The sequence below is a fragment of the Cygnus olor genome, chromosome 21 (genome assembly GCF_009769625.2).
Source record: "Cygnus olor isolate bCygOlo1 chromosome 21, bCygOlo1.pri.v2, whole genome shotgun sequence".
Classification (NCBI taxonomy): domain Eukaryota; kingdom Metazoa; phylum Chordata; class Aves; order Anseriformes; family Anatidae; genus Cygnus; species Cygnus olor.
In genome coordinates, this window is record NC_049189.1 from 3,194,150 (window position 1) to 3,220,841 (window position 26,692).

At 42.4% G+C, this 26,692-nt stretch overlaps 2 protein-coding genes across 2 annotated transcripts; both read left to right on the forward strand.

Moving 5' to 3' along the window:
• Positions 1-2,423: 2,423 nt before the first annotated feature.
• TNFRSF4 (TNF receptor superfamily member 4) lies at positions 2,424-10,333 on the forward strand. Its single transcript, XM_040533197.1, has 8 exons — positions 2,424-2,476; positions 2,805-2,888; positions 5,330-5,452; positions 5,801-5,902; positions 6,307-6,373; positions 6,902-7,131; positions 7,298-7,423; positions 8,243-10,333. Exons 3-8 carry the CDS (start codon positions 5,338-5,340, stop codon positions 8,311-8,313), a joined length of 711 nt encoding a protein of 236 aa, XP_040389131.1. The 5' UTR covers positions 2,424-2,476; positions 2,805-2,888; positions 5,330-5,337; the 3' UTR covers positions 8,314-10,333.
• Positions 10,334-17,921: 7,588 nt separating this feature from the next.
• TNFRSF18 (TNF receptor superfamily member 18) lies at positions 17,922-22,553 on the forward strand. The gene is made up of 6 exons (XM_040533539.1): positions 17,922-18,211; positions 19,836-19,967; positions 20,283-20,370; positions 20,873-20,958; positions 21,899-22,027; positions 22,224-22,553. Exons 1-6 carry the CDS (start codon positions 18,037-18,039, stop codon positions 22,373-22,375), a joined length of 762 nt encoding a protein of 253 aa, XP_040389473.1. The 5' UTR covers positions 17,922-18,036; the 3' UTR covers positions 22,376-22,553.
• The last annotated feature ends 4,139 nt before the right edge of the window (positions 22,554-26,692 follow it).

A 26,692-nucleotide genomic window follows, 5' to 3' on the forward strand; every position in this document is an offset into this window, starting at 1 on the left:
GGTTTCTGTGTAGACTTCAGATGCTGCACAGAACAATGGGGTTCACCTAGGTGTATGATTCCTACTTAACTACAGTTTATTGTTGAAACTGGTATAGTTACTTGTTTCTGTGCAGATTTTCTTTCAAAAAATTCTTTATTGATGCTGAATGGTAAGGCTGGGGGAAATACAGGCTTCACTTTTTGAATTGCTTTTGTTAGAGCAACGTGCAGTCAGCATTTGAGAAGCTTTTTAATCAGTCTATTTTTGGGTAGTCTCTGAAAAAAGCATCTTGCAGCGCAAAGGTCATATCCACTGTCTAAATAGAAAACTTATTTTTCTCTAGTTCTATCTTTACTGTAAAAACCCCTCTTTCTGAGGGTTTGCCTGAAAAGTCCAAGATAGATGTTATATTCGATTAAATTTATTCTCTTAATATAATGTAAATATAAGTATGGCTGTCTTTCTGTTTCAGTATTCACTTTTTTGTTGTTAAATGGCTTGTATCAGTCTTTCTGTATGCACATAAATAATTTTCTTTGTGCTTTGGAAATATTGCTGATTTTAGGTTTCTCAGTGAATGGGGAAAAAATGGAACTCTTCAGAGGACAGACATCAAAATGTGATTTGAAAGAACTGTAAGAAACGGCTAAATTCAGGTGATAATCTTGTGTTGAAAGGAGTTTGGGGAGACTGATCTGGGAAGTTGGCCACATTGGCCAGTCCCCGCTGGCTTCCACACTTATTCCCTACATGTACTTGATTGCAGAGTCTATGGAAGTTCAGAACAAAATCCCCTGTCTAAAAATGTTCAACGAAAGCAGGACAGGGTCTTATTTTTGACACACAGCATGGCTCAGCTCACCACTCTGAAACTCTTCTGCTGCCACTGAAGCAGCTGCCTCTAGGCTGCTTTCTGGGAACAGTCTGTGGCATGCATTGTCCCCACAGCAATGGCAGACAGCGTCTGGGAGAGGTTCATTGGCACTGCCAAAAACCCAGCCGAGGAGTATAGTAAATGCCAGGGAGAACACTGTGGTTATGCCATGTTTTATTTACTTGCATAATATTGGCCACATAAAGGACTCTGGCAAAACCAAGCCTGGTAATGCTTAAGGATGCTATACGTAAAAGTTGAACTGAAAGTTTGTGCGCTGACTGCTTTCATTAATGTGTATTTCATTTGTATTAAAGCATCCTTAAAAAAAACATCCTTAAAAAGAACCTCAGTGTTTCGTCATTGCTGCTCTAGCATTTGGAGAGTTTTCAGTTTAAATGTATGTAGCAAATTTTAAACTATACCTTGCTTCTGAATATCATGAGAGTTTACGTTTTCAGTTTCCTACTGAATAATAATTGACTTACTGAACAAGTAAAGTCTGCTGTTTGTGAAAGAATATTTTTTAAAAGTCTGGCTGGATGCTGTTGAGGGAGTAACAGAGTCATGAGGCGTAAAGCCACTTAAATATCGAGTGTGATCCTACACTTGGAAGAGATTTGGATATTTCCTGCGTGCAGATTCTGAGCGTGAAGGTGGTGAAGTTTAGCTGGTCTGGTTTACGTGTTCTGTCGGCTATGCTCCCTTTTGGAAGGAATGGCTTTAAGGTATGACTTCTTTCCCATAGTGATTGTTTTCCAAAATACTTGGAAAATAGGAGTAGTAGAAAAACAGTTAGTGTTCTGCCTTACTTTTCTATCTTCCCTCCCACTCTTAAATAGTCTTGCAGTAACTGAAGAAAGAAATGAGAAGCAGCAGTCAGGCTAAAAAGATGCCAGCTGTATTGCTGTGCAGTCCTTCCAGGTACTGCAGGCTAATTGGGCATCCAAGCGTGCTTCTGTTCCAATGAAGTCTTTACGTTTACATGTAAATTGACAGCAGATCCACTTTGGTAAGTCTGGATGTGTTTAATGTGAATAAACCATCTGATTACTGTAGGACGTCTTTTTTATTTGGGCTTTTACAATAAGGGTTGCTGAAATCTCTTGGCATTGGAAGAGTTTTCAGTTTGGATCCTGGGTCAATAACATCAGATTAGTAAAATTCCAGTAGTGAATCTGGATAACTAAACCTATTAATTCTAGCGTGATCACCTTTTGGTCTATTCCATGTGCTTGGGTCAGGTGAGGGTTGGACTGCAGTGCTACTGTGCTGCACCCCAACCTTGCTGTGTTATTGCTGGTTTGTACAGCAGGAGGGAGTTGCATTCAGGGGGTTTGCTTCAATACAATAAAATAGGCATCAAAAATAGCTGGTTGTTTTTATGCAGCAATAAAAGTCACGGCTTTGCTGTCCCAGTGAGACCAAGGGTCGAGAATCCATCAGCACCTCACCTTTTAAGGAGTAAGGCTGTGTGGGCTATGTTTCATTTCACATGTGGCTCAGATCTGTAAGGGTTTTCAGCTGTTACCTCGGCATTGCTTTAATTTTCCTCCCTACAAGAACAAGGACCACCTAGTTCTCCTGACATCCAAACTGCGTATGTAACACCGCTGAGAGGTACGTACCAGGCCAGAGGTGCTCTCTTTTAAGGCGAAGTCTTTTCATAACACTATTCAGCATGCTGTCTTTCTACCTCTGAGTATTTCGGTTACAAACTGCAAAAAATAAGCTTGCCAAGGGGTGGGAAGAAGTATGGGGGCGGGGAACACTTGCTGGGAAATTCCCAGCAACCGACATATGAATTTGTTCTGGTCGCCAGCAGTTTGCTGTCATCTCTTCCAAGAGTTTGCTGCAGTCAGAATTTGGTGGGGAAAGTGGGGCTGCATTATGGTGGCTGTAGCTTTTTCCTTGCGTTATTTTACTGTTTTGTTCTTGCTGCTGGCAGTTGTTTTTACCTGTTGCTTGGGGTTGCAGTGCAAAGAACATCAATATCCCTTTGGTGAAAAATGCTGCAAGTACTGTGCTCCTGGTAAGTGATTTTTCCCTGATATTTGTTGTACTTGTTTGATACAATATCTATCAGTTAATAACCCAGAAGGGGTGGGAGAGAAATAGCTTGATGAAAATATTCAGGTTAGGAAGCATAACATGGAAAAAAAGCATTTGGTGAGCACTTGTCGTCACTGTAGACTGACATTATTTCTGTAACATACTAAGTTTAGGGATTCTCTTCTTTGAGAGACATTTCTTTTGTGTGGTCTGAGTTTCCTACTGTGTCAGCCTGCTACACTTTCATTGTGGGAGAGTTATCTGAGAAAACAGGGTATCATTTATGTTACTTTTTACCTATTAGAAAGACATTCAACCCAGAAATCTTGTGTAATAACAGAAAATTTCAAGTAATTGCTATAGGTATTTTGTAAGCTTTTTTTTAGCAAGGCTTACGCTACTTAAGACAAGGTCTTTTTTAAGGAAAAAGATAAAACTAATTAAAAGTGAGTTACAGATATTAGGCACACAGCTTTTGTTGGTCCATGAAGAAATTCCACATTTATTTTTGCCCAGTGAAGGGAAGTAAGAGTCTGATTCACAGATCTAGATTAGCAAAGCATGACTTGACAAGATCTGTACTTTTCTCCTTTTTATAAAAAAAGAGTATAAATTTTAGATTTTGTGTATTTTTTCCATATCCAAATATCATTGAAAACGATGCTGAGAAGCAAAAATGCAAACTAGCAAACCTCAAACACTATAATAGTTGGGTTTCTTTAAAGTAATGGTTGTGATGCAGTGTAACCACAATTAACAGATAATTTTGCTGTTCAAGGGGCAATCAATATTGACTGTATTAAAAGTGTACATTCACACCCCTAGAAGGTGTTCAGATCGCATCTGTAAGAGCAGTTTCAGCTTCGAATCTTGGATGAGGCTTTATGTGCTTCTTCTACAGTAGTTGCTTTCTCTTTTTATAATTCTCTACTACATAAAATTGATGCTGTGTGAACAGATGCAGAAGAAATTGAATGTAGTACTATCTTCAAAGATGCTGATTGGAATAAATCCCCATTCAACCTGAAATCTAAGACTTGAGGCAGTTGCATTATTCTCAAAACTGTTAAAATCTGAACGTTTCTCAACTCAGGTTAAGGAAGTGCATGCTTGTATGCAGACACAGATAATCCTTTATATTTAAATTTTGTTACTACTTATTCTGAAAGAGCTCTTACCAGTTTCTTTGCTTTGTTAGCTAATCTGCTGATCGTGGGGAAATTCCTACATTTCTTCCTCATTGTGTAGGTGGTGAAAATGGAGAAATGAATTATATATACTGTGGTTGCTCAGAATCTCCTGTTCTTTGCCACTGACAGCACTCAATAAAATACAGAGAAAAATCAGAGTGAGCAAGAGGTGTGAGCAAGAGGCTTGGTGCTCATTGTTCACCTATGAAATGGAAAGTGCAGGACCAAAATGAAAGAATTATAGGAGAATAAGGACTAATTAAGGATAATATTTAGCTTCAGCTGTAAAACCCTAGTCATTAAAGCTGTTCCTGCAGCCTGTGCTGTGTGGAGAGAAGCCAGTGAGATGGAAGGAACGTGTCTGACTCCTTTTCAGAGGCTGGTTGCTAACTTGCTGTTTCAATTTGGACAAGTAGTTTTGCTCACAGATCCTGGTGCATAAATCAGTTCTTCCATGAGTGTGCTGTGTGTCATATGGGTTAGTATCTGGATGCAAACATTCAGAGCTTGGCTCTAAATGCAATGTGTGATGCACGTATGCTGTTGGGAGTAGTAGGAAATGCCTGCCTTACATCTTGTTCTGTCTAGCTGTAAATAAAATGGAGCTGGTAGCGTTTGCTGATGGATGGTAATGCAGATGTAAATCAAAGCACAAAGCCATTCATTCATGCCTAACGGGCTTTGAGGATGCCAACAGAAAGATACATACAAACGTATGTTCTCGAATGCTTCACTATTGAATTGCCTTGAAACCTAAACAGTCTGTCATTATATTATCTGTTCCGGATTACTTTGACTTGAACTGCATGATATATCTAATATGGGAAGGCAAGATCTGTCACAAAGCCACTGTATTACATAGATAACAGACCTACTACCATGATAAAAACTGTTTTTTTTTCCTCGTTGACATTGGCTGCAAACCCTGATAGCTAAACCATGTGAAGTAGCAGTCTGGAGAAGTGATGCATGGAACATGCTGGGATACTGGGAATGCATCAGGGACCTTGACTCTTAGCAAGTCAGCAGGCCTTTATAGCCTGCTTAATTTACAGGGATGCTATGGGACAAATTTCTTAGGGATTCTGGAATATCTAAAGCTGCTGACTGTTTCAGTCAGAGTTGTAAGTGGAACTGTGATTTTCTGGGCACTTCCTGTTCTAGTGTGTAAAAATGAAGAGGATTTCCTTCTGATAACAATCAATTGCTCCTCCCGTGTGGCCTTTTTTAGGTGAAAGAATGAGAAGTCGCTGCACAGCAACAACAGACACGGTCTGTGCCCCTTGTCAAAACGAATACTTCAGTACTGAGTACAACCACAACTTCTGCAAGAGCTGTACCATCTGCAAAACGAGTAAGTTGGTTCTATAGCTGTCGGTCCTCGATAGGAAGCTGAGAGGGAACCAGTCTTTGTGTGCTTTCCTCAAAGGCTGATCTCATGCAGCCTATCTCCTGAGAAAACCGAGCCCAAAGACTTTCTGGGTTATTGTTTCAATAGCTGGTATCTCCTGGTTGATACTAACGATAGAGCCTTCAAAGGGAAGTGGGCTTATGCTGCCTGAAAATTCGTTTTTCAAGAATTACTGCTAAGCTTTGCAGAGTGTTTCTACACACAGTTGATAGGCACTGAGTGATTAATTTGTGCTTTCTAATCTCTTGTCTCTCCCTTGTCTAATTTCTTGTCTCCCTTTATTGTCCCTAGCAAAGGGGAGCGTGGAAGTGAAGAAGTGTGAGAAGACTTCTGACAGAGTTTGCAGGTGTATAGCTGGTTACATGCCAGATGTCAGATATCCCCTGGGGAGTGGTAAGTTAGGGACATTATTTTCCAACCTCTTGCTTCTGCTTCAGATGAGACAGTTGCTATTTCTAGTACAAAAGCTGTTGTCATTTATCTCATTGGTATCTCCAAGCAAGTGTTTATAGCAGTTGTGCAAACTGCTACTGCGTAATTTGAACTGTCAGAAATCTCAGTGCTCTCCTCATTAATATGCATAATTAGACTGTAGAGAAGACAGGAAACCTTGCTAGCTGCAGACTAAAATGAACCACTGGGCATGTCATGCTACTTCTGACTCGACATAGCCTATGGTTTCTGTAGGCTGTGTGCATTTTGTTGGGTCTGTTTTAGAAGCTGTTAGCATAACTACTGCTGAGCTACTACTATGCAGTTATGTTGCTAACTGAGCTCAAATTCTGCCTTTTTTTCAGTATGCTTACCATGCCCTGAAGGGTTTTATTCCACAGGGGGAAATGGAAACTGTCGACCTTGGACCAAGTATGTATCACTGAGCCCAACACATTCAGAGCAATGTTTTGGGTTTACCTCTGTAGCCACTGATGCCCAAGTTATGATGTGTAGAATAAACAAGCAGTAAATGCAGTGAAACCACATTGCTGATTACTCCCAAGTCACCAGCACAGTGTTTGTGCACTGATTTGAGGCATCTGTCTGCTTTCTGTCCTTTCTATCTTCACCCATGGCAATAGCAGCATTCTCAGCTTTTTTTTATATTTAAAAGCCTGGAGATATGTGTAGCAAAAAGTTCCCTTGCCAAGCGCACCTGTGCTTCAAGGCTACTATATGCACAGATGCTAACAAAAATAGAACTTCAGTTTTTCTGGTAATAACTTGGATTAGCTTAATTGTTCCTTATGTATCTGTAGAACCTAGGAAAGGTGAAGCCTGAGTTTGTATTGGTAGAACGTGGATCACAGTGTTCACTCTGTTGTTCCATGGAGGTGGCTAATAAAGTCGTTACTGCAACTATTTGAAGAACTACACTGATTTATTTTACATCTGTAGCTGCAGCACTGTTGGGAAAACAACTCTTCGAGCAGGAACAAAAACAGATGATGCTGTTTGCAGCAGCCATGTGACACAGCCAACTCCTCAGAGTGCAACACCTGCTTTGGATCTTTCTACTGCCAACCACAGGAATAATACATCACCTACAGTGCTCTCACCTTCCAAATCCAGTGTGATCCCTTCCGTTATTTGCTCGGATGCGAACAGCCCCACAGAGACTAACTGGGGTAAGGAGATAGAATGACCAGTCTAGTCTCTCTATTTGAGAGCTAGTTGTTCATGTTCACTTGAAACTGATCTCATCGCAAATGAAATGAGTCTTTCTCGTGGAAATTCCAGCTAGAATCATAAATCTTTTGTTAGTATATTCTTTTTATATCTTTTTTTTACCAGGATCTCTATCACTTATCCTTATTTGTCTGATATTACTTATGGTGTCTGGAATGTCCATCTTCCTGTTGATTATCCAAGCAGCCAAAAAAACGACCAAGAAGAGGCCTTATAGGAGCAACCATCAGAGTGAGTATCTCGTTAGGGAGAAAAATATATAGGAAAGAGGATAATCAGGGACGCTTAGTTGCACTTTGATTGTTTCCATCATAATGAAATCTACCTGGCATTAACCACAGATGAGATTGTGCTACTCAGCCAATGTTCACTCCTCTTCTTAGTCGTGGTGCACTGGAGATCATAGTATCTCAAGGTTGCAGCATTATAGAGCAGAGATTCCTCTGCCTGTTGCTGTGTGGAAGGATTGAGTTTCTAGAATGTGCTGCTGGAAACGATGTGAAATTATTCCTGTACAGCTCTTGATGTGAATCATTAGAACATAAACCAGTGTATCATTAACTAATGGACTTGATTTGTAGTCTTCTTTTTCTCTCATTTTTATCTCCTATCTTCGTTTCCCCTTAATCCCTGAAAAAAAAAGCTATGAATTTTTTATGGAATTCTATTCCGTACAGAGAGGATCCAGAACCAAGAATCTTTATGAGTATAGTGTGCACTTTTTTGTCCACAAAGAAGTGAATTGTCTTGAAGTGTCTCCTGCAAACGCAGGAAAGGTTTGACTGAGAAGAACCAAGCTCTCTATTTGGAATTTAGTGGTAGCTTGGCTCTTGATTCAGCCCACAGCTGCCTCATGTTCCATTCATGGAGCAGTGGTATAGTTTATTTTCAGTGTTCCCTGTGCTTGGTCTTTCCTAGCACTGGCTGTGGAAGGTCAAGCAGCGACCAAAAGTCACTCATAGGTGCCTAGTTGTCTGTGAACCTAAGAAAATCCCTGAGTTGCCTTTGCCTTCTGCTCTGTACATTGTTTTTTGTGTGTGTGTCTTTCAGAAGAAAGGAGCTTTCGAATTCCTGTCCAGGAAGAACAAATCGACTCCAATTCCAGTCTCATCAAAAACTGACTTGACGTTGCGTTACTGTTTCCTGCATTTCTGAGCCGATCAATCGTAAACTAACGTGACGCAACTTTCAGTGGCTATCTGTGTGGATGTATGTAGTTGTTTAATTGCACTTCCAGTCCTTTGGGACTCATTGAGTCGTCCCTTTGGCATTAGGACCCGTGGGAGTAACTGCTCTCAAATCATGACTCCTCCTATTAGGCAGATCCTGTGCACAGCATCCCTGGTACTGGGCCTGAGTTGATACAGTCCTCTGTGTGTTTCTAGCCGCTTGTCTTTGGGCTGCAGAAAGTGTTTACAAAGCTGTAAGAGCTAATCATTGAGCAAACTGACATACAGGGAAAATTAAAAGACCTGCTTTATAATTAGGTTTATATCTTGCCCTACAATTTTGAGGTGCTGAGCAGGGTACGTCTTTTCTCTCAGTGGAGCCATTTCCAGGGTTTCAGTTGAGCTCCCAAAGGAGCTCTCTTCCTTTTAGGTGGAGAATCTCCATGGATGGACCTAGCCAGCTTCCTTTGTGCTTCCATTTTGTTTTTCCTTTTTTTTTCCCTAGTCAAAATAAGTGGCATATTTCAACTGTGCCTCCAGAGACGGTTGTCACAGCTGCTAATTCTGGTGCTGGCTTTTAAGCAACAGTTAAGAGATGGCTGTTCAGTGCCACTTCTTTCCTTTCTGCCTTTCTTTCGGGCAGACCCATTGAGAAAATGTCATGTTAACGTTGAGCAGTATCCCCACAGGCCAACAAATGGAATTATTCACCGTCATTGAGTAGCTCCAGATCTCCAAGTGTTTGGAAATCTCTGAGATCTTCATTGGTGTGGAAAGTAGAATCTGTGTAGTCACTGCCAGAAGGCAAAGGGAATGGTAATTTCTGATCAGAACATTATTAGTGAAAACTAATTCAGAGCAGGGGGAAAGTAGAGTACAACCTGTCTGCATTATAGACTTTAGTAGTTGCTGTATAAAACTAATGTTTTATCTATAAGTTTTGTGCATACAACATGCTCTGTGCTGCTTCTTGGTGGATGTTCTGTTGTGCTGAATATCCTGGTGTGTCTATCCCCAGCAAGGTTGCTTCAGTCAAGCTTGAAGAGTAAAATAGCTTAGTTTGAACCACTTCTGTGGGAGTTGATTGCTTGCTTCGAAGTAATGCCGTGGATGGAGAAACCCACAAGCAAGTTTGTTTCCAGGTGGTCTGGATTTGGGGAAAACCTTTTTATGTCCTAAATTTAGTAGCATGTATATGGACACTTAGAGGTTTTTCTGCTGATGAATGATAACTTTGTGGTGATAACTCCCTAGATGTTGCCTCTTGATAAGAGGCAAGCTGAACTTTTAACACAGTGTTGACCATATGGGCCTTCAAGAGTTGTATTTTTGCAAAGATACGTGAAGATCATGAAACAGTGGATACATGCCTAAACTATGCTCTGGCTGTTCATATGGATGCTCACTTCTGCATACTGTCAGTGGAACCTGCCTCAGAACTGAAGAAGTTTTCTTCACATGGTCTGTTCACAGTTAAAATACACCTGGTTGTTTGCCTGCATGCTGTTTGAAATTAATTTTACTTCTGTAATGTTTTTTTTCGCGAGTTAATTGATGTCTTTTAAAGAACATTGAATTTATCTAAAATTTCAAAGCCTAATGTCTGAGAGACAAGTAAGTGTTATTTTCGATAACTTTTAATGTAATTTAAATATCTCGGTGTAAAAGTTTGAGAAGTGAATTTGAAAGTTATATCATTCAGAAGTGTTTTCACTTCAAATACTCCTTAGTAGATAACTCATATATTTTATATACACAGTACCAAAGCATATGGCAAAATATGCAGCACGGAAATGTATTCAAGAATACAACTGGTTGTCTAGAAACATGTTTTTAAACATGTTTCATTATATGTTATACATATGGTGTACTTAGTGGCTTCCTATTTTGAAGTGCATATACAATGTATATAAATATTTGTATTATATATGAGGTTATAGTACTGACTTTTTCAAATAAATTGTAGTAGTGGCTAGATGTGCATGTTTGTGTATGATTGGGGAGCACAAAGAAGCCAATGGTATTACTCCAGCGTGGGAGCTTAAGATGAGCATTAACTTTTCAGAAGATTCCTGTATTGGAGCATTTGACCCTTAAAAAATTATTTCAATTGTCAGGGGCCCTCTGAAGACTTCTAGTTCTTTCGTTAAAGTCATGTGGGGGCCTTTTAGACTACTCTGTTCATCCTGACCTGGTGTGACATCTTGTCATTTTACAAGCATGGTGGAGGGTGCTCTGTTAATCGCTAATTAACCTTATTTATACTCAGCTGTTGCACCATCGTAGCCACTGACTGCAATGGGTGTAGCCTGAGCCCATGGACCCTGACCTTTCCTGAGACTGCCAATGAGAGGAATTCCCTAATTGTGCTAACTGTGACAAAGAAGAGGTGTGGGAGCTTGTTCTCTGCTGTCTGGGCTGAAGTATATCAAAATTTTTGGATAGCTTAGATTTGGCCACAGTGACCTAGCTGCAAGAATAGAGATACCTGCTTTGATCGAAGTGTAATTCTCACAAAAAAGCAGGATCACCAAATGGGCAAAACTATGGCTTAGCAGGCTTTAAATTGACATGTTGTCTTGGTGAACTGAGCGAGCGGTGCAGTATTGTGCTTTGTGAATTGTGCCTGGTAGCAGTTCCGACCTTAGCTGCTGGGAGATTTGAGACGATAAGGCTCAGCCCTTCCAAAAAAAGTTATGAATGTAGAGGTCTTTGAAAGCGTGCTGTGGTCTAGATGCTGTCATCTTGCTGTGAATTGGGCGGTGGAGTACAGTGGATGAATCTGGGAAATGGATTCCAGAGAGCACGCGGCCAATTCTCAGAAACAATGCTTATCAGGTTTGTAGCCTGCCCTTCCGAGGCAATACTGCTCGTACCACGTTTCCACATAACTGAGCACGGTGCAGATAAGCGATGAGCTATCTGAGGCTGTGGGGTAATGATGGATGGCAACGCAGCCCACAGGAACAAATGAGGTGCTGATGGCACCAGAGGAACAAATGAGGTGCTGATGGCTGTGGCAGCAGAGAGATGCTGTGGTGTGGGCTCACCAGCTGCTTCCACGAATCTTTCTTGTTTTCTGCCCTCCGGCTGAGCTGCACAGGAAGATGCTTGAGTGCTCTGTGTTGTTGTGCCCTCCTACAGCCTTCTGTTCGGGAGATTTCCTGGAAATCGGGGCCTGGGCTGTTCCCTCTGGCGGAAGAACAGAATGGTGGTGGCCCTGGAAGCGCACAGTCAAGCGAGGGCAGCTGAGCACGAGTTGAATTTGCTTATCAATGTGGAAAAGTGGAGAGAATCCAGCAGGCCTCGTGGCTTGTGTGCATCAGCAAGTCTGTGCTGCGGGCTTTTATGGCGATGTGTGACTGTGAGCCTGTCCGTGCTGCTGTAGGACTTCTGTATCCAACCCCTGTGCCGACGACCTATAATCCTTTCTGCAGTTATACCACGGTAATGTTTAATGCTTATGTTTATGATATGATTTTTTGAGTATTTGGGTGTTGGTAGACTGGTTTAATAAACTGATGTAGCTACTTTGCTCTAAATAAAGGGATAACGTTTAAAATTTATGCTCAGTCTTGTTGCTTTCCTGTCAAAAACCTGCTTGGGTTTCTCATTCCAGAATGAAAACCATGGAACAAACAAGCTCTAAAACCCCCAGTTAAAAATAGGCAGAGCCTCTTGAACACCTTGGTGCTGCTTTCAGCCTACATTTGTCTTCCTACGTGCTAGAAATGAAACTTTCCCTTCTCAAAGATACGGGCTGTGTCACAGAGTAAGTTCCTGTTTTTCAGCCATTCAGATTTCCCCCTTTTCAGGCACTCGAGCGACACGGGCGGAGTTGTGCTGCTTCATCTAAGCTGATGAAGATAAGGCTATACTAGATTTTTTTTCTGGTGTAACACAATTAAGTGCCTTTTTTTAATTTAAAAAAGCCCTAAGCCTCTCTTTCTGATTGCAAAGATACCCATTTCTTTTATTATGCAAACAACTGTATGCTCTGGTTTTAGCGTGAACTATAGTGGCAGAGTAGTTGGTGAAGTTTTATGATTTGTAAGATAAATGCGTCTTGGACACCACAGAGCCCTGGCTCAGGAATTCATTTAAGCACATGTAAGACTTTCTGCATCAGTGTTGTCACTAAAATTTGACCTCTTCGTTGTTTTAAGAACCATCTATAAAAAAGGCTATAATTTTGTACTTGAGAATAAAGCCAGTTTTTCCATGAATAATTTAACTTTTTAACTGCACTAGCCATGACCATGACTTACAGGGCATGGGATCAGCATGTTTGGAATTGCTTCGCTTCACAGATGGAGGTTGTGTCATGGGACTACTGCAAAAAACCTTTTGAAAAACAAATTTCTCCTTTGTCTTTTTTTTTTCCCCTCCTAAAATACATGACAAGTGCCTACTATTATGGCTACTGCAGCTCCTATGTCATGCATTTTCTCTTCCTCACCACCTTCTCCTCTGACCTGGAAGTACACCCGAATGACTCAGGTTTGCCATGAGAAACTTCAGAAAGGTCACATCTGCTGATAACACAGTGGCAAGCTGAAGAGGAAACGCACAGCTTAATAACGTCAGTGACTTGAGTTTCTAGCCTATGTCTGGTTTCATAAAGTTTCCCTTTATGAAATGTCAATGTTTTTACTACCCAGCCTGTGCTCCTGCGTTTTTGGGGAGTTGCCACTGCTGGTGGCCAGGCAGTGTAAGTAACACAGAGAGGTGCTGTGTATGTGCTGCAGGCTGCTTAGAGCTGCTCAGAGGAAGGATCCAGTCTTTGTAAAGCCCTTGTTTTGTTTTTTTTCAGGGTGAGAAGAATTTATCTTGCCTAGAGAACCCACACGTGGCACTATGTGAACCGCTTCTGCTTTTGCTACACTGCTTGACTCCTGCAACCCCAGCTTTACCTGGTGCAGGTTTGCAGGGCAGTAATTCTCCCCACAGGCCAAAAGAGGGCAGACCTTAAACAGGCACAGCAAATACCCCAGACTCTTCAAGCCCCCATGGTAGCCAGTCCAATTCACTCCAAAATCCCAAGGAGTGAAAGGAACGCGTAGCAATTTTGTCTTCCAGTTTCCAGCTGCAACCAGATCACTGCTCTGTCAGTTGTCAAAGGGTATCCTGCTGGAGAACTGCTGTCCCTGTATCCATCGTGGTACCAGGCTCGTGTGCTCGCTGCTGCCCTGGCTGCTCCTCCAAGCTTCCCGCAGCCCACCAGAGTTGCTGCTCTGCTGCAGGTACAACAAGTCACATCACCTCATGTGAGCTACTCCTCCTACCGCTGTCATGCCCCAGCAAAGGGATCTATAATAAAGACTGACGTTTGCTTTCCAACAATATAGACAAATTCTGTACAATGGTATGAATCCTTTAGTCAGCAATGGAGTTTTCTACAGCAGGAGAGAAAGAGCTTATGAGGTACAGCTTACAAGGCAATTTCTGCCTTGGTCTAACATATAGTCATTCAGAAATTACATAGACTTCATATGAATAACCTCTTACTTGTAGAAGTGCATGGCTTGCTGCTTTAATCACCCTTTATAAGAAATCAGCAAAATCTCAATGTCAGGAAACCAAAAACTCTCCCTGACTTAACATTGACAGCACCAAGTCCAAGCAGTGTCTGTAAAGCCACAGGCCTTGCAAGAATTAATTACATTTGAGAAGCAGTTACACTATTGTCAATTGTTGTTGTTGTTCTTCCCAAAAGGTAGCTTGAAGAGTCAGCAAACCAGTGACTCCAATGACCTCAAACAAAATGAAAACTGTAAAATGAGTCACCTGGCAGCGTGTGTAACACTCAGCTCGTGGTGAGATATCATTAAGGTGGGTGAAACTAGAACTCACAGCCAGCTATGAAATTAATCTTGGAAATGAGTGCCCTGGAGAGGTGCAAATTGTCAAATTGTGTGCTTCAGCAGGTGGAAGAATCCCCTGGTTCTTCCTTCAAATCTCATCCCTGAGCACCCCTCCTAGTGTTGTGCATGCAGGTCATGGTAGCACAGAGGAGGGAGAAGGGGCTGGGGGATCTGTAATAGCTTTTCTTCTCTTCCACCACTGTGTTCACCTATGTTCACCTATGCCCTGAACCGATAGCTAGGTATTGGCATGTTCCTTGGGAGACTGGGGCATGAGATGAGTCGCTGCACTTGGGGTCTATGATAACATTTGTTTCTGTGTCTCTTTCCTTTCCTGAAGGGAGGAAAGGAAACCCATCTTCCCTGGGTCTCCTGCTGCATTGAGGCCCCACTCTCAGAAGCGAGGTTCATTTCTTGGAGACAGTCACACAAGATTAAGACCCCTTCCTCCAAGACTGAGAAACTAGAGCCTGGCATTACAGAGACAATTCAGTCCAAACTCCGCAGACTTGTACTGGATGCTCCTGGATTTGGATGCTCCTTTGTACTGACAGCTGCAGACTCTGGACCATGAGGCCTTTCTGACCATCTCAGCCCCTAGCTTCATCTCTTTGCCTGTTCTAGACTGTGCCATGTCCTTCTGTTGCATGCAAAGGAGAAAGTACGGTATAAGTGCTCAGGCAACCCTGAAAATTGCATTACTTCCTATGGCCTATTAACCCTTGGGATTATAATTTTGAACACAGGTCAAGTGGATTGACAGAACCTCTGCTCGTGTAGGAAGTTGAAAAATGTAAGGATTACTGTTTTCTGAAGTGTTTAGTTTTAGTCAAACTTTGTATAGTTAATTTTGTAGCTCCTGCTTAATACAGCCACCAAACTGGTGAAGAGATGAGAAAACTGCTGCTTATTACTGGGTGAAATGGGCGTTTGTTCTACCAGTAGGTGCAGAGCCTGCTGGGAACCTGGCCAGATCAGGCAGCAGGATGGGACCTGGGCCCTGGCGGTAATGACATGCAAAACGCACAGGGCTGAGCAAGAAAGGGTTGGCAGATGAAATGTCACTACCTCAGAGACAGGTAAGATTAGCTTTAGAAAATCCCCAGAGATTTTGCAGCCAGATAGTTGTGTTGCCTCTGAAAGGTCACTGCTGACTCAAGTGGTTTAGTCTTGGCATGTGCTATTGTCTGTTATCTGACCGTCATGTCCTGTCATCTGGAGGTGTCTGCACACGACTGTACTGCTTCGACAAGAACAAAAACATGTAGAGACCAGTTCAGAAAGCACCGCCATTCCCAAACATAGAGGGAAATGAGTGATCTGTTCCCAAACATAGGGGGAAAATTGGTTCCTAGTCTGTCAAACACTTCCCAGCAGGTGAGACCAGCAGTGTTTTTGAGACTCGGACAAGGCCTTGCAGAGCCAAGGCAAGTTCTGGCCCGAATGGGGAAGGTGTACCCCTTCCTATCCCACTTTTTACACCTCGTAAGGGGATTTAGAAGGTGCTGGTGCTGAGTTTCCACACTGCACCAACCTCCCTCTGCTGGGGAAGGGGCATAGGGTAGGAGAAGGTGTGAGGCTGAGTTTGGTAGCAAGCTGTTTACGAGGGCAGCAGCAGTGCTTGCTATTGAGGCCTGTATGGGTGCTCTGTCCCCATTTTGGCTGCAGCCACAGCAGGGCTTAGTGTCCCCTAGGTATTCCTTGCCCTGTTGTGCAAGGAGGAGCATTTTCAATGGTATTGCAGTCAAAAAATCCTGGGATGAACATAAATGTTGCTGTTTCGAAACACATTCTCTTTATTCTCAACCTATTCTTACAAGAGGATAATAAAAATCTCCTTAGAGTTGGTCAGGGCCTGCGTGCAGTTCAGACATAGTCATCACGGATCGGTTTGCAGAGCAGGGTCTGATCTGCAGGGTCTGGTGCTTTTGCCTAATACCCTGCCTTCATCATCAGACTCAGCAGGGTCTTAAAATCCTCCTACAACCCTCTCCCTCTTCAGGGGGCTGCTGATTGCACCGCGCTTTCTGTAGAAGGGAAGCACTCTGTAGCCTTTCCTGTGGAGCCCAGGCCTTGTGGTTTTGCTGTTTGCAAGAGGTGGTGATCGGAACCCTGTGGTGGGGCTCTGGGCCCAAAAAGGGTGTCCAGTGGCTTCCAGCCCTTGGTGGCCAGCCGGGAAGCAGCAGTAGCCCTCCGCTTGTCCCTGGGTTTCCTCCATGCTGTGACAACTGTGAGGAGCAGCGTGTGACGGAAGGGAAGGGGATCTCCTGTGTGGTAGGTGTACAAAGAAGGAGGCTTGTGTTTTCAGAAACTTAACTGCTGGCCTTCTAGGGGCATTTTGTGGGGAAAACAAACCGCAGAGACTTGTGCCTTTAGCCTGCTTGCAGCTAGCTTGGATGCAAGCTTTTCACAGCAAGGTTTCACCTAGCACATTTAGCAGTACAAGAAGTTTTGCAGCATGTGTTTTTAAAACTAGAAGGGTCTGTTGTGTACCAAATTTATCCAATTGCTTCCAGCTCCTGATAGGAACACAGGTAAATAGTTGCCTGACCAAGGACTAAGTGAGGGGTGTGATAACTGACCTTCTCTTTGAGATCTGTGGATGAATCTTCAGGAGGAAGGAATAGAACACAGCAAAGGCTGGGATCTGTCTGCAAAATTTGTTTAGGCTTCATAGGCTGCGTATTAAACTAAGGAAATAACGCAGCAAGAGTCAAATGCCAAGGCATGGCATTTTCCACATGCACTCATCTCTCTTCACAGGTCTGACTCTCCCTTGCCTTGACCTATGTGTCATCACATGCAGTGTGGAAAAGAATCCGTTAAGAGCTGCTTCTGTGTCTGAATTCATCTGCTTAAATGAGAATTAGGTTGGATTTTAAACGTTATCTTCGCCGTGCACACATAAAAGTAACCACAAGCTGCACGGATAGAAGCAAACACTAGGGTACAGTTGAAATGCAAGAGGGCAAAGAAAAATAGAATAAAAATAATAAAAAAAAAGCTTATGTTTAGCTGCTAAACAAAGCAGTGGTTGAAGCGTACATCTGTGTTTGCATAGGACAAGACTGTGGAATTGAAATCCAGCAGCAGGTCATGATTACAGGTGGCATGGCTGTGTCTGTGTGTAATTTTGGTGTAATTTTGCTGAGGAGCTGTCTTTTGCTACCTGTATCCCAGGGAACTGGGGGCAGAGGAGCTTCACGGGTCCCTAGAGGGCCTTGTGGGGCTGGTCTCAGTTTTGGTACCAGGGCTGACCTTGCAGCAGCATTATTTTTGTTGGTTTCATGGTATCTATATCGAGTTATATCAGCTTTGGAAAATAATTCAGGAGTCTGCTGCTCCAGATTGTGAGGAAGTTGAAATCAGTGAACAGAATCAGAAAATCTGTGTGGGTGAATGGAGCTACAATACACTGCACATCTGATAGTTAAATCCTTGAGGGTTTCTAAAGGAGCTGTAAGTCAGAATGAAATAGTCTGAGAGAGCTGCAGTTCGCACCCAGATTTAATAATTTGCATTAATCTTCCATTGTATATCAACTTGTAAAACCCATTGATGCTACATCTTGCTCCTAAACAGCTGCTCTCTTAATGGAGCCACTGGTGCATCATTGCTTAGCCCTGTAAGCATCTAATGGTGTAAAATAAAATATTTTCCCCGCCCCTAAAGGGACAGGAACAGGAAGAGCACAGCCGCAACTACAAAAAGCCTGCTGCCTTCCCCCAGTGTCAGGGGAAGGAGGACTTCTGCAGGGCAAGCCCTGATACCAGCCCACCTTAGCGCGCTTTGGGGTTGCATAGCTTGAGACATGCCTGAACAGAAAAGTGAATTTGGGCCCCTCAAGACTCAGGTTTGCTTGCTGCTGGTGCTGTGCCTGTGCCAATGGACACAGCAAACTCTGGCAACACCATGCCAGGGGAGCGAGATGAGAGTGGTCAGTAAGGGTGTAAAGAAATGCTGCCCTAAATGCATCTCAAGCACAGGTAAGGGAATGATGTGTCCTTTGTCTTTCTGCTTTTCGTTAGTGATTTATGTCAGCCAGGGTATTGCAGTGTGGGGAGCAGGTGCATGTGTAAATGTATCTTGAGTAGCTGTGTATGCAAAACAAAACCACAAGGGCTTCCCTCCTGTCTGCCTGAATTCAAGATGTGCCTTCGTGTCAGGGTAGACTCGTGTTTCAGGTTGGTTATATGTCTATGCTTGCTCTGTAGCGAGAAAGGGAGAGGTAGTTTTCTGGGGGCTGGCCTTGCTCAGTTGGGAAAAAATGTTCACTTAACTCCTGAGCCCTTGCTCCCTTCAGACATGGTCTCAGGGCATTGTCTGTCTCGTTCAGACCTTGGAGGGAATTCAGGGCATGATGCTCTCTGTTGACTTTTGTGGTTTTGAGAGTGGGAAGATCCCATTTCATTCCCTCCATCCCTCTGATGTACGCTTGTCCAAGAAATAAATGCCCAGAAAAAGTCTCAGATGATTTTTAGTTTCCACAGCCTCGTCTAACCTGTATTCTTGCCTGACCTTAAGGTGGTGATGCGATGGTACTGAATTCTCACTTGTCTGTGACTTTGAGTCAAATGAAGACACTGGAGGTGGAGCAGGCTGGCTGCAGGGGTGACGGGGTGACATCCCTGTGCCTGCTAGGCTGAAAGACAGAACTGGTGACTCTGATGGCCTCTTCCATGGTCCCAGCAACAATCACGGTGTTCTCATCTAGTGCTGTCCAAAACAGCAGCCAGAGCTCAATAGTAGGGACCATGCAGCTGTTTGCACGACCTACAGTGAAGAATGCACCTTTCGGTTCTGTCTGTCCTAAAATAGGGTCCCATGGCCTCCATGTGGTACAGTGGAGGGTTTGTGTGCAGGAGGCAATGTACCCATTTCACCATGATGAGTAGGACGTTGGTGGTGAGCTGGTGGTGACCATGGAGAAGTGAAACAAGAGGCAGTGCTTGTAGGGTGAGGGAGGGATCCCCACTGCTCTATGGGCTGCCTCTGTTCAGCAGCTGGAGGATTGCTTGATCCACGTTTTATGTTCCAGTCTCTATGAGAAAGGCTAAAATGGACTGGAAGGCAACTCCCTCTGATTTAGCACTTGCCAGAAGTACTGTGGAGACCCCGCAGCAGTCCCCTTCCCACTGAGATCAGGTCAGTCAGCACAAGGTAGAAGAGTCATTGCTTGGAGAGATCAACTCCAGGATCATCTACTAGTAATACACAGAGAGAAGCATCCCAAAGCTATTTCTTTTTCTTTTTCTTTTTTCTTTTTTTTTTTTTTTGCTGCCTTTGTTATGTTTTGAAGACCAATAAGAGGAGACCAGCAATGAGCAGAGGAAGATGTGGGCAGCACCCTGGTGGCCCTGTACATTCCATCATCAATCTCAGGAAATAATCTTTGCTTGATCTTTGCCACTAACTGTGGGTTTTTAAGCATTTCTCTCTTTATTCTTTTTCCTTTAAGGTCACAAAACTTCCTAGTTGAATAGCATTATTCCTCTAACTGGTGAAAGAACTACTTGATAGTGATGGGATCAGTCTGCCAGTAGGACTGATGGTGAAACCCATTTCTGGCCTCAGTTGCAAAGGCCTAACTTCTCTCTTTCTTCTTGACAGGCAACAAGCCATGTGCAGAAATTGAGGACACGGACTGCAGATGTCCTCAGGGATACAGCTGTGCTAATCGGGTCTGCGACTCCTGTCAAAAACTGCCTGAATGTGCAGAAGGCGAGGAGCTGGTTAAGTATGGTAAATAAACAAAACAGGCTCTAAAAGGCAGAAGTCAATATAAAGAGCTTGCTGACGGTTCTGTTCACTTACTATAATCCCCTCTTGGGAAGGCTTGCAATGCAAGGGAGGAAAATGGCATTTATACCACGGCCTCAGCAGGTAACACCCATAGGTTTGCAAAAATGCAAAACTGGCAAGAGCTGCTTACGTATTTCTCCAGGGGGGTGATTCATACTGCAGAAAGAGTGTAGAGGAAACACATCATCCTCTAATTACCCCCATCTTCCAGTAAAGGCACTGACCACTGTTAATTCCTGTTCTCTTCTCTTATAGGCATTATTGACTACTCATTTAAATGTAAACCATGTGAGATAGGAACCTATTCTAATGTTAAGAATAGCTGGTGCCAAAACTGGACTGAGTACGTATTTATTGATACTTTTCTTCTTTGGTAATATGCATGATACGTTTATCAAATGATAAATATTTAAACTGGAAAATTGAATCAAAGGCAAGGTCACCAATGAGATTAGATTATTAGAATGATTAGTTTTTTAGATTCAGCAAGAGACATTTCTCTCTTCTCTGGCTTTTTAAGTAGTCTGTCTGAAAGCAAAACTTAAAACAAACTGCGATGTATTCATCCTGCTTTCAAGTCCAGCACAAACTGATGCAAAATTATACCAAATGTGGACATCACTTGTAGCAAAGACTCAAAAAATGTGCATGTTAACAATTGTAATTGAGTGTTATTTTCTTGGGGAACAGCCCTAATTTTGCCTGCACTGCTATAAAAAGGAACAAAGGAAACAAGCTGTGGAAAGACTGGAGGGAAGGAAGAAAGGGAGATGAGAAAAAAAGCTGGGGAGGAATGAAGGGAAAGGCCAGGACAATTCTAAACATGACTCTCTTTCTTCTTTTAGTTGTGAAAGTTCTGGGTTTCTAACAATGAAGCGAGGCAACAGGACACACAATGTTGTGTGTGGCTTCCCTGTTAATTTGGAGCAAGGTACCTTCTCACGATGCTTTGTTTCCTTGAGCCTCTACCTGATCTCTGCACATCTTTAGTTGTGGATTTGCTGCAATGTTACCATCCAGAGCTTGCTATCAGTCAAGATGGCTTTGAAAATGGCTGTTGTGTTTCTTGCAATATTAATACAGGTAGAATTTTTTACCCAGGCAGAGAGTCCAACACTGTCAGCAATAAAGAGAGGAGCCCAGCAAATGTCCTTGAACAAAGCACACAGTTTGCAAACCATCCATTTTCCATTGAACTTGCTGTTTTGCTAGATTTTCTCAGGAAGACAATAGCTTAGTAGGTCATCCTTTTCCTTTACAAGTATTCGTTTAGTCCACGACACCCACAGCTGAAACCGCATGTCTCTTCATGGATCTAATTGCACAGGAATGTTTGAGTATCAAAGACAGCAGGTTGCACTGCTCCTGCCTCTGCCTCCCCTTTGCCCCTATGGGGCAGTGGCACCTTTCAGATCTGGGCCCTTCGTTGAGGGAAATTGGTAGTTGTGCTGAGACAAACTGCAAAAAGGTGCTGCTTTTAACCTCCGTGAGGCTGACATAAATGCGAAAATTTGGCTTGCTGTAGTGCTTTTCAAGAAAGCATTGAAGCCAAATCCATCAAAAGAGCAAAGCAGAGTAGACAGATCAAATGATAGCGCTGCTTTTTGCATGAATGCCTCTTTACCCACAGATGGCGATACTGGCACTCTTGACTGGGAGCACCTCAGTTTTATTGCAAGTATCTGCACTGGTTTTATACCAGGCTTATCCATTGCCACAGAAAGAGGAAATCAACCTTAAGATTTCCTTGGAAGCACTGCCTTTCCTTTGCCAATTGTATATGATGATTTCTTAATATATTTATTATTATATTTATTATAATATGATTTCTTAATCTTTATTCAATGTATTTATTGCATCTCGTGTTACAGATGACTCTATGTATACCACCATCCTGGCCATATTTACTGCAGTGGCTGTATTTGTTCTCATCTTGCTGACCTTCTTCTTGCATTTCTGCATCTGGTCACTGAAGAAAGAAAAATACCACGTGGTTGACAGTAAGTGCACCTTTGTGGGCTTCCCTGGGGCTTTTCAGTGGAGAACAACGTGTCCGTTGCTCCAGACTCAGAATGGAGTACGTTAAGTTGAATAAATAGAGTACGAACTGATTTGCTGTATGATTTGGTGGGTCTGTGTAGGGAAAGGTCTTGTGAAGACATGCGTGTGCAGTGCTTTTGCTTATTCTCACTGCAGATGTGGAACATAACTTCTCTAGGCTGCTGCTGGCTCCACAACCACCACACCACCGAGAGGAGACTTACAGCTGCCAGTTTCCAGAAGAAGAACATGGCGACAAAACACCAGAAGAAAAGACTGGCTATTTCCACCCTCAGAGTCCGCACTGAAAACAGATAAATTGCAAAGTGCCATGAGAATGAGGAACTGAGCTCAGCTTTTAAAAAAAAAGAGAAGAAAAAAAAAAAAGGGAGGGACTGGGTGCATAAAGCATCATTATGTACATAGCAATAAGGAATGGGTTTGGGGGAGTTTTGCTTTGTTTCTTCTCAACAAAACTCGTGTTTAGAAACGAAGGAGCTGCTTAAGTCAGTCTGACATTCAATTCAGCTGCATTGCTTTAGGCGGTTTTCCTGAGTTGTGGGTTGCTTTTTTGTTGTTATTTGGTTGTTTTTCATGCTCTTTTTAATATTGTTTGGGACAAGAGACCCTTCTTGTTATTATTCCACTTCGCATCTTCTGCACATGTCTGTGCGGTGCTCCTCCAGCCTGACTGGTGCCTGGCAGGCCGGTGTCCTGCCATCAGTCACTCCAGGGCTGCGGGAGGTATGGAAATACCTGTGCTGAGCAGTCAGAACTACTACTCTTCTTTGGGCAGGCTTTGCATTCCTGCCAAGTCGCCCTTTTAGTTGGGCAGCAAAGGGCCTTTACTTTTAATCCATGAACTAGTCTGCTCTCCTACCACAACAGCACCTGCTGGCCAGTCTTGGTGCACAGAGGTGCCCAGGTGAGGCTGCTGTGGCCACGTTCTTTGTGTTTGCAGGGACTTTCCTATGCAAGCTCTGTCATCCCTTCCAGAAAAACTGGAAGAAGAAGGGGGTGACATTTATCCATGTTCTCCTCCACAACTCAGCTATCTTTGGTACCTGGAATGCTGAATTAAATACAAGAGATTTCAGAAAGACTCAAGGATCATGCTATCTAGAGAAAGACACAGGACTTAACGCACTCTTCTCACCTGGTTTATAGAGCAGGAAAAGATGGATGTCTTAATTAATACATCTGGATGTGGAAAACAGAGAGAAGCCAAACACTTGTTCCTGATGCTTTTTCTTCCCACTCCAGAAGAAAAGAAACCAGGTCTTCTGCTGATGTGTACCAGCATAGCTCCAATGACTTGACCATCAGCTGAAAGATATTCCCCTTAATGAACATTGAACAATGCAGGATTTTTTACTAGGGTGTCCTCAAGTTTCATAGGGCTCTGACATGGCTAGAATTTGTCCTTTTGCCTCAATTTAAAGGGGGAGTGTTTCAGTTGGTTGGTTTCTGTCAGTTGGCACTGATTTCAGATAAGAATCCAGTCTGTGGCTTCAACTAATTGAAATGTTTTTCTCATTTTTTATATAATTATATATATATTTCTCATTTTTTTTATAATAGTATATAATTATTGTTGTGTAATGGGATTGCAATTATAGGTACAAAGCCCTGGATGTCTTCTGATTTGGCTTTCTGGAGAAAGCTGCTTGGAGCAGATTCTTATGACTAAACCAACTCTGGGCAAAAATGAGTTTTGAGTCAGCCTTTGTGTAAAAGTGTAAAAATATCCCACACTCCACTCATTCCATCACAGTTCCAGTTTCAATCTTACAGCTTCCCTGTTACTGCATTTAGTACCACTAACATCCCTATACTTTAGCTTCCCCACCATATAAGATGGAAACACTGATAATTCTCAACCTCAGAAACATGTTGTGAGACATAATTGGTTTTTTCAATGTATTTTTGCCTTCTCTCATCCTGCTGCTTTTAATTCTTGTGTTTCTGATAAATTTTCCTGTAGGTATCCCTATGTGAAATTCATTTCAAATGTGTTTTCTTCCATTGCTTTGAGAAATATGCAGATTCTTAACGGAGGTGAACTGGGGATTCATCCAGGGAAAGGTGTCAAGCATTGGACTGGATGAAATAGGGTAACTTAGCTTAAAGTATAAGACTGGCTCTGCCTTGTAAGCAGGTACACTATGGGATTTAATATACTCAGGAACCTAAACACCTGCTGGTGAAGACCGTTCTTACTGTTTCTTCTGTGTTGGCCATGTTTACTCTCTGCTCTATATTGGTCTTTCATTTTTTAATGTAATGTGTTTTTCACTGAGACTTCTGATTGTGACCTTTTGTAAAGGCAAAATAAACTTGACAATTAATTAAGTGCCTGCGTGACATGATTCAGCAAATTGGAAAGAAAGCATTTTAATCTTTAGGTTGTCTCAGCGTTCTTGAGAGCAATTAAGTTTTACTTTTCCAGCTCACTTTGCCTGTCTTAGCGTACTTTGGCTGTTTCAGCAATATACCTCCAAACTTTTCTTTTGTATTTCAGACGGGTGCACTTGCATTTTTTCCCCTTTTTAAGTAAGCGGCTTAACGTTTCCTGGCTGGTGGTAAGCCAGCCTTTCAGCTGCACTCTACCAAAGAAGCAGGAAACCCTGGCTGACACTTTTTTCCATTCCTCACAGCGGCAGAGAAACAGCAACGTTTCTGGGGGGAAAAAAATCAAGAGATTTTGAATCTCTTACTATTTGGGAGATGAAAGATGTGTCTAGTGGAAGTCTGTGCCTCTGGCAACAGGCTGGGCAAATCTTGTGAGGTGTGCAAGACTTTCTGGGCTGTGGGTGTTGAATAGCCAACAATGCTGCCAGTTAATACTGAAACATGATGAACAGAGCCATATTATTCATTGGAAATTTGCAGAGTGGCCTCTCAGGTTTCTATATGCCTACCTTGAAGAACAGCTCTACTTCCTAATTACCTAACCACCTGACTTTAGGGCTGTTTATTGATGGGAAGAGCAACCAATTTCCTGACTTCTTAAAGCTGAGATTCAGAGGGAAAAACCCAACGTGTGAATCATTTAAGCCTTGGAGCATTTCAGTAAAAGCGCCGTACTTTGCATCAAAGCAAATGAAAGCTATCAGCTCAGACTAGTGAGCTGCCAAGGAAACACTAGGTTTCGGTTTCAGGCAGAACCATAGCTTTATTTTATCAGGGCACAGTTACAGCATTTCTGCAACATTTGAATTATTTCGTGGCTGAATTTTCAGCTCAAATGCCAGAGCTTATAGTTTTTCCTAGTTCCAATTTGAACTTCAACTTGATCTCTGTGTATGGGCTGTAGGTTAAAAAGAAGCTTCTCCCTCAAATCAGTAACATCCAGTGAAATGTCTATAAATTATTTTTTTTGCTTGAATCTACAGTTCTTCAGGACTTGTAAATGTTAAAGAAACTTCACCATGTGAAAATAAAAAAAGTTTTAAACTTTGATTACAGAGAAGTTTGATACTTAGAAGTGGCTTGCTACTCATAATCAGATAAAGACCTTCCCACACAGCTTTAGGAAATGCAGGGTAGCAGTTAGGAGAATAAGGTAATACCCCTTCTTGTAGTCATCTGCTTAATCTCAAACTGCTCTGTCTGTATTACACATACAGGCTCAAAAATATTTGATTATAAATGATGATCAGAGGTGTTTTGGGCCCCTTTGATTTCTGGGGATTTCTTCATATTTTAGCTGCAAAAAAAAAAAGAGTGAAAAAGCAACATGATAAAAGAATTGCCTGAGGTATAGAAACAGCCCTTCTCATACTAGATATTTTGCTCAAACCACGTCCCTAAGGATTTGTGCAGGCAGTGTTTTGTTGTGCTAACATGTCTGCCTGTGTTTTCTGTAAATTATTAGGGTTTTGAAACTGGAGAAGGTAAAAAAAAAATATTTTCACGGGACTTCCTGTTGTTGTTATTGTTGTTTAGAAAAAAAGTCCCCTTTCTCAGGGAAAGTGAAATTAAACAATTGTGTGATTATATACTTGCTTTTCTGAATAACTTTTGAATTTATTGCCCAGGTTCAGCTCAACCTGGCAGAGGCTGAGAAAGCTTCAGGGAAAGAGAGTCATAATTTATTTTGCTCATGGACATACTTTTGTGGGATTTTTTCTAAAACTGTTGATATATTATTATTTTTTTTGCAATATACCCAGCTTTCCATTTTCTTGTTTTACAGGTGGCCAGCGTAGGCTTCATAGACGAAAACTTGGGATAAAACAGGGACCGTGGGACCACACTAAGCCTGTTCAGGTGACTGCAGACGACCCGGATGCAACCTGGATGATTGGCCTGCAGGTAACTGAGCATTTGTGTGTGTCATGAAATGCTTGATTGTTCTGGTTTGCAGCAATGCTTCGTTTTCAGTGCTACATTTATGTTGAGTGTAACAATGATTCTTAAGGTGTTATAAATCCGAAAGAAAATATTTTGAAAGCATCAGAATGAATAGATATGATTCAACCTGGAGGGGTTTGGGTTGTTTCTCTTGGAGGGCAGAAGACAGCAAAGGGATTACGGGGACACGTTCTTGATGTAGGCAAGGAAGAAAAGCTATTGGAAAGGGGCTGTTTACCATGAAGAATCGCACTGTGCCTGCCATTTCA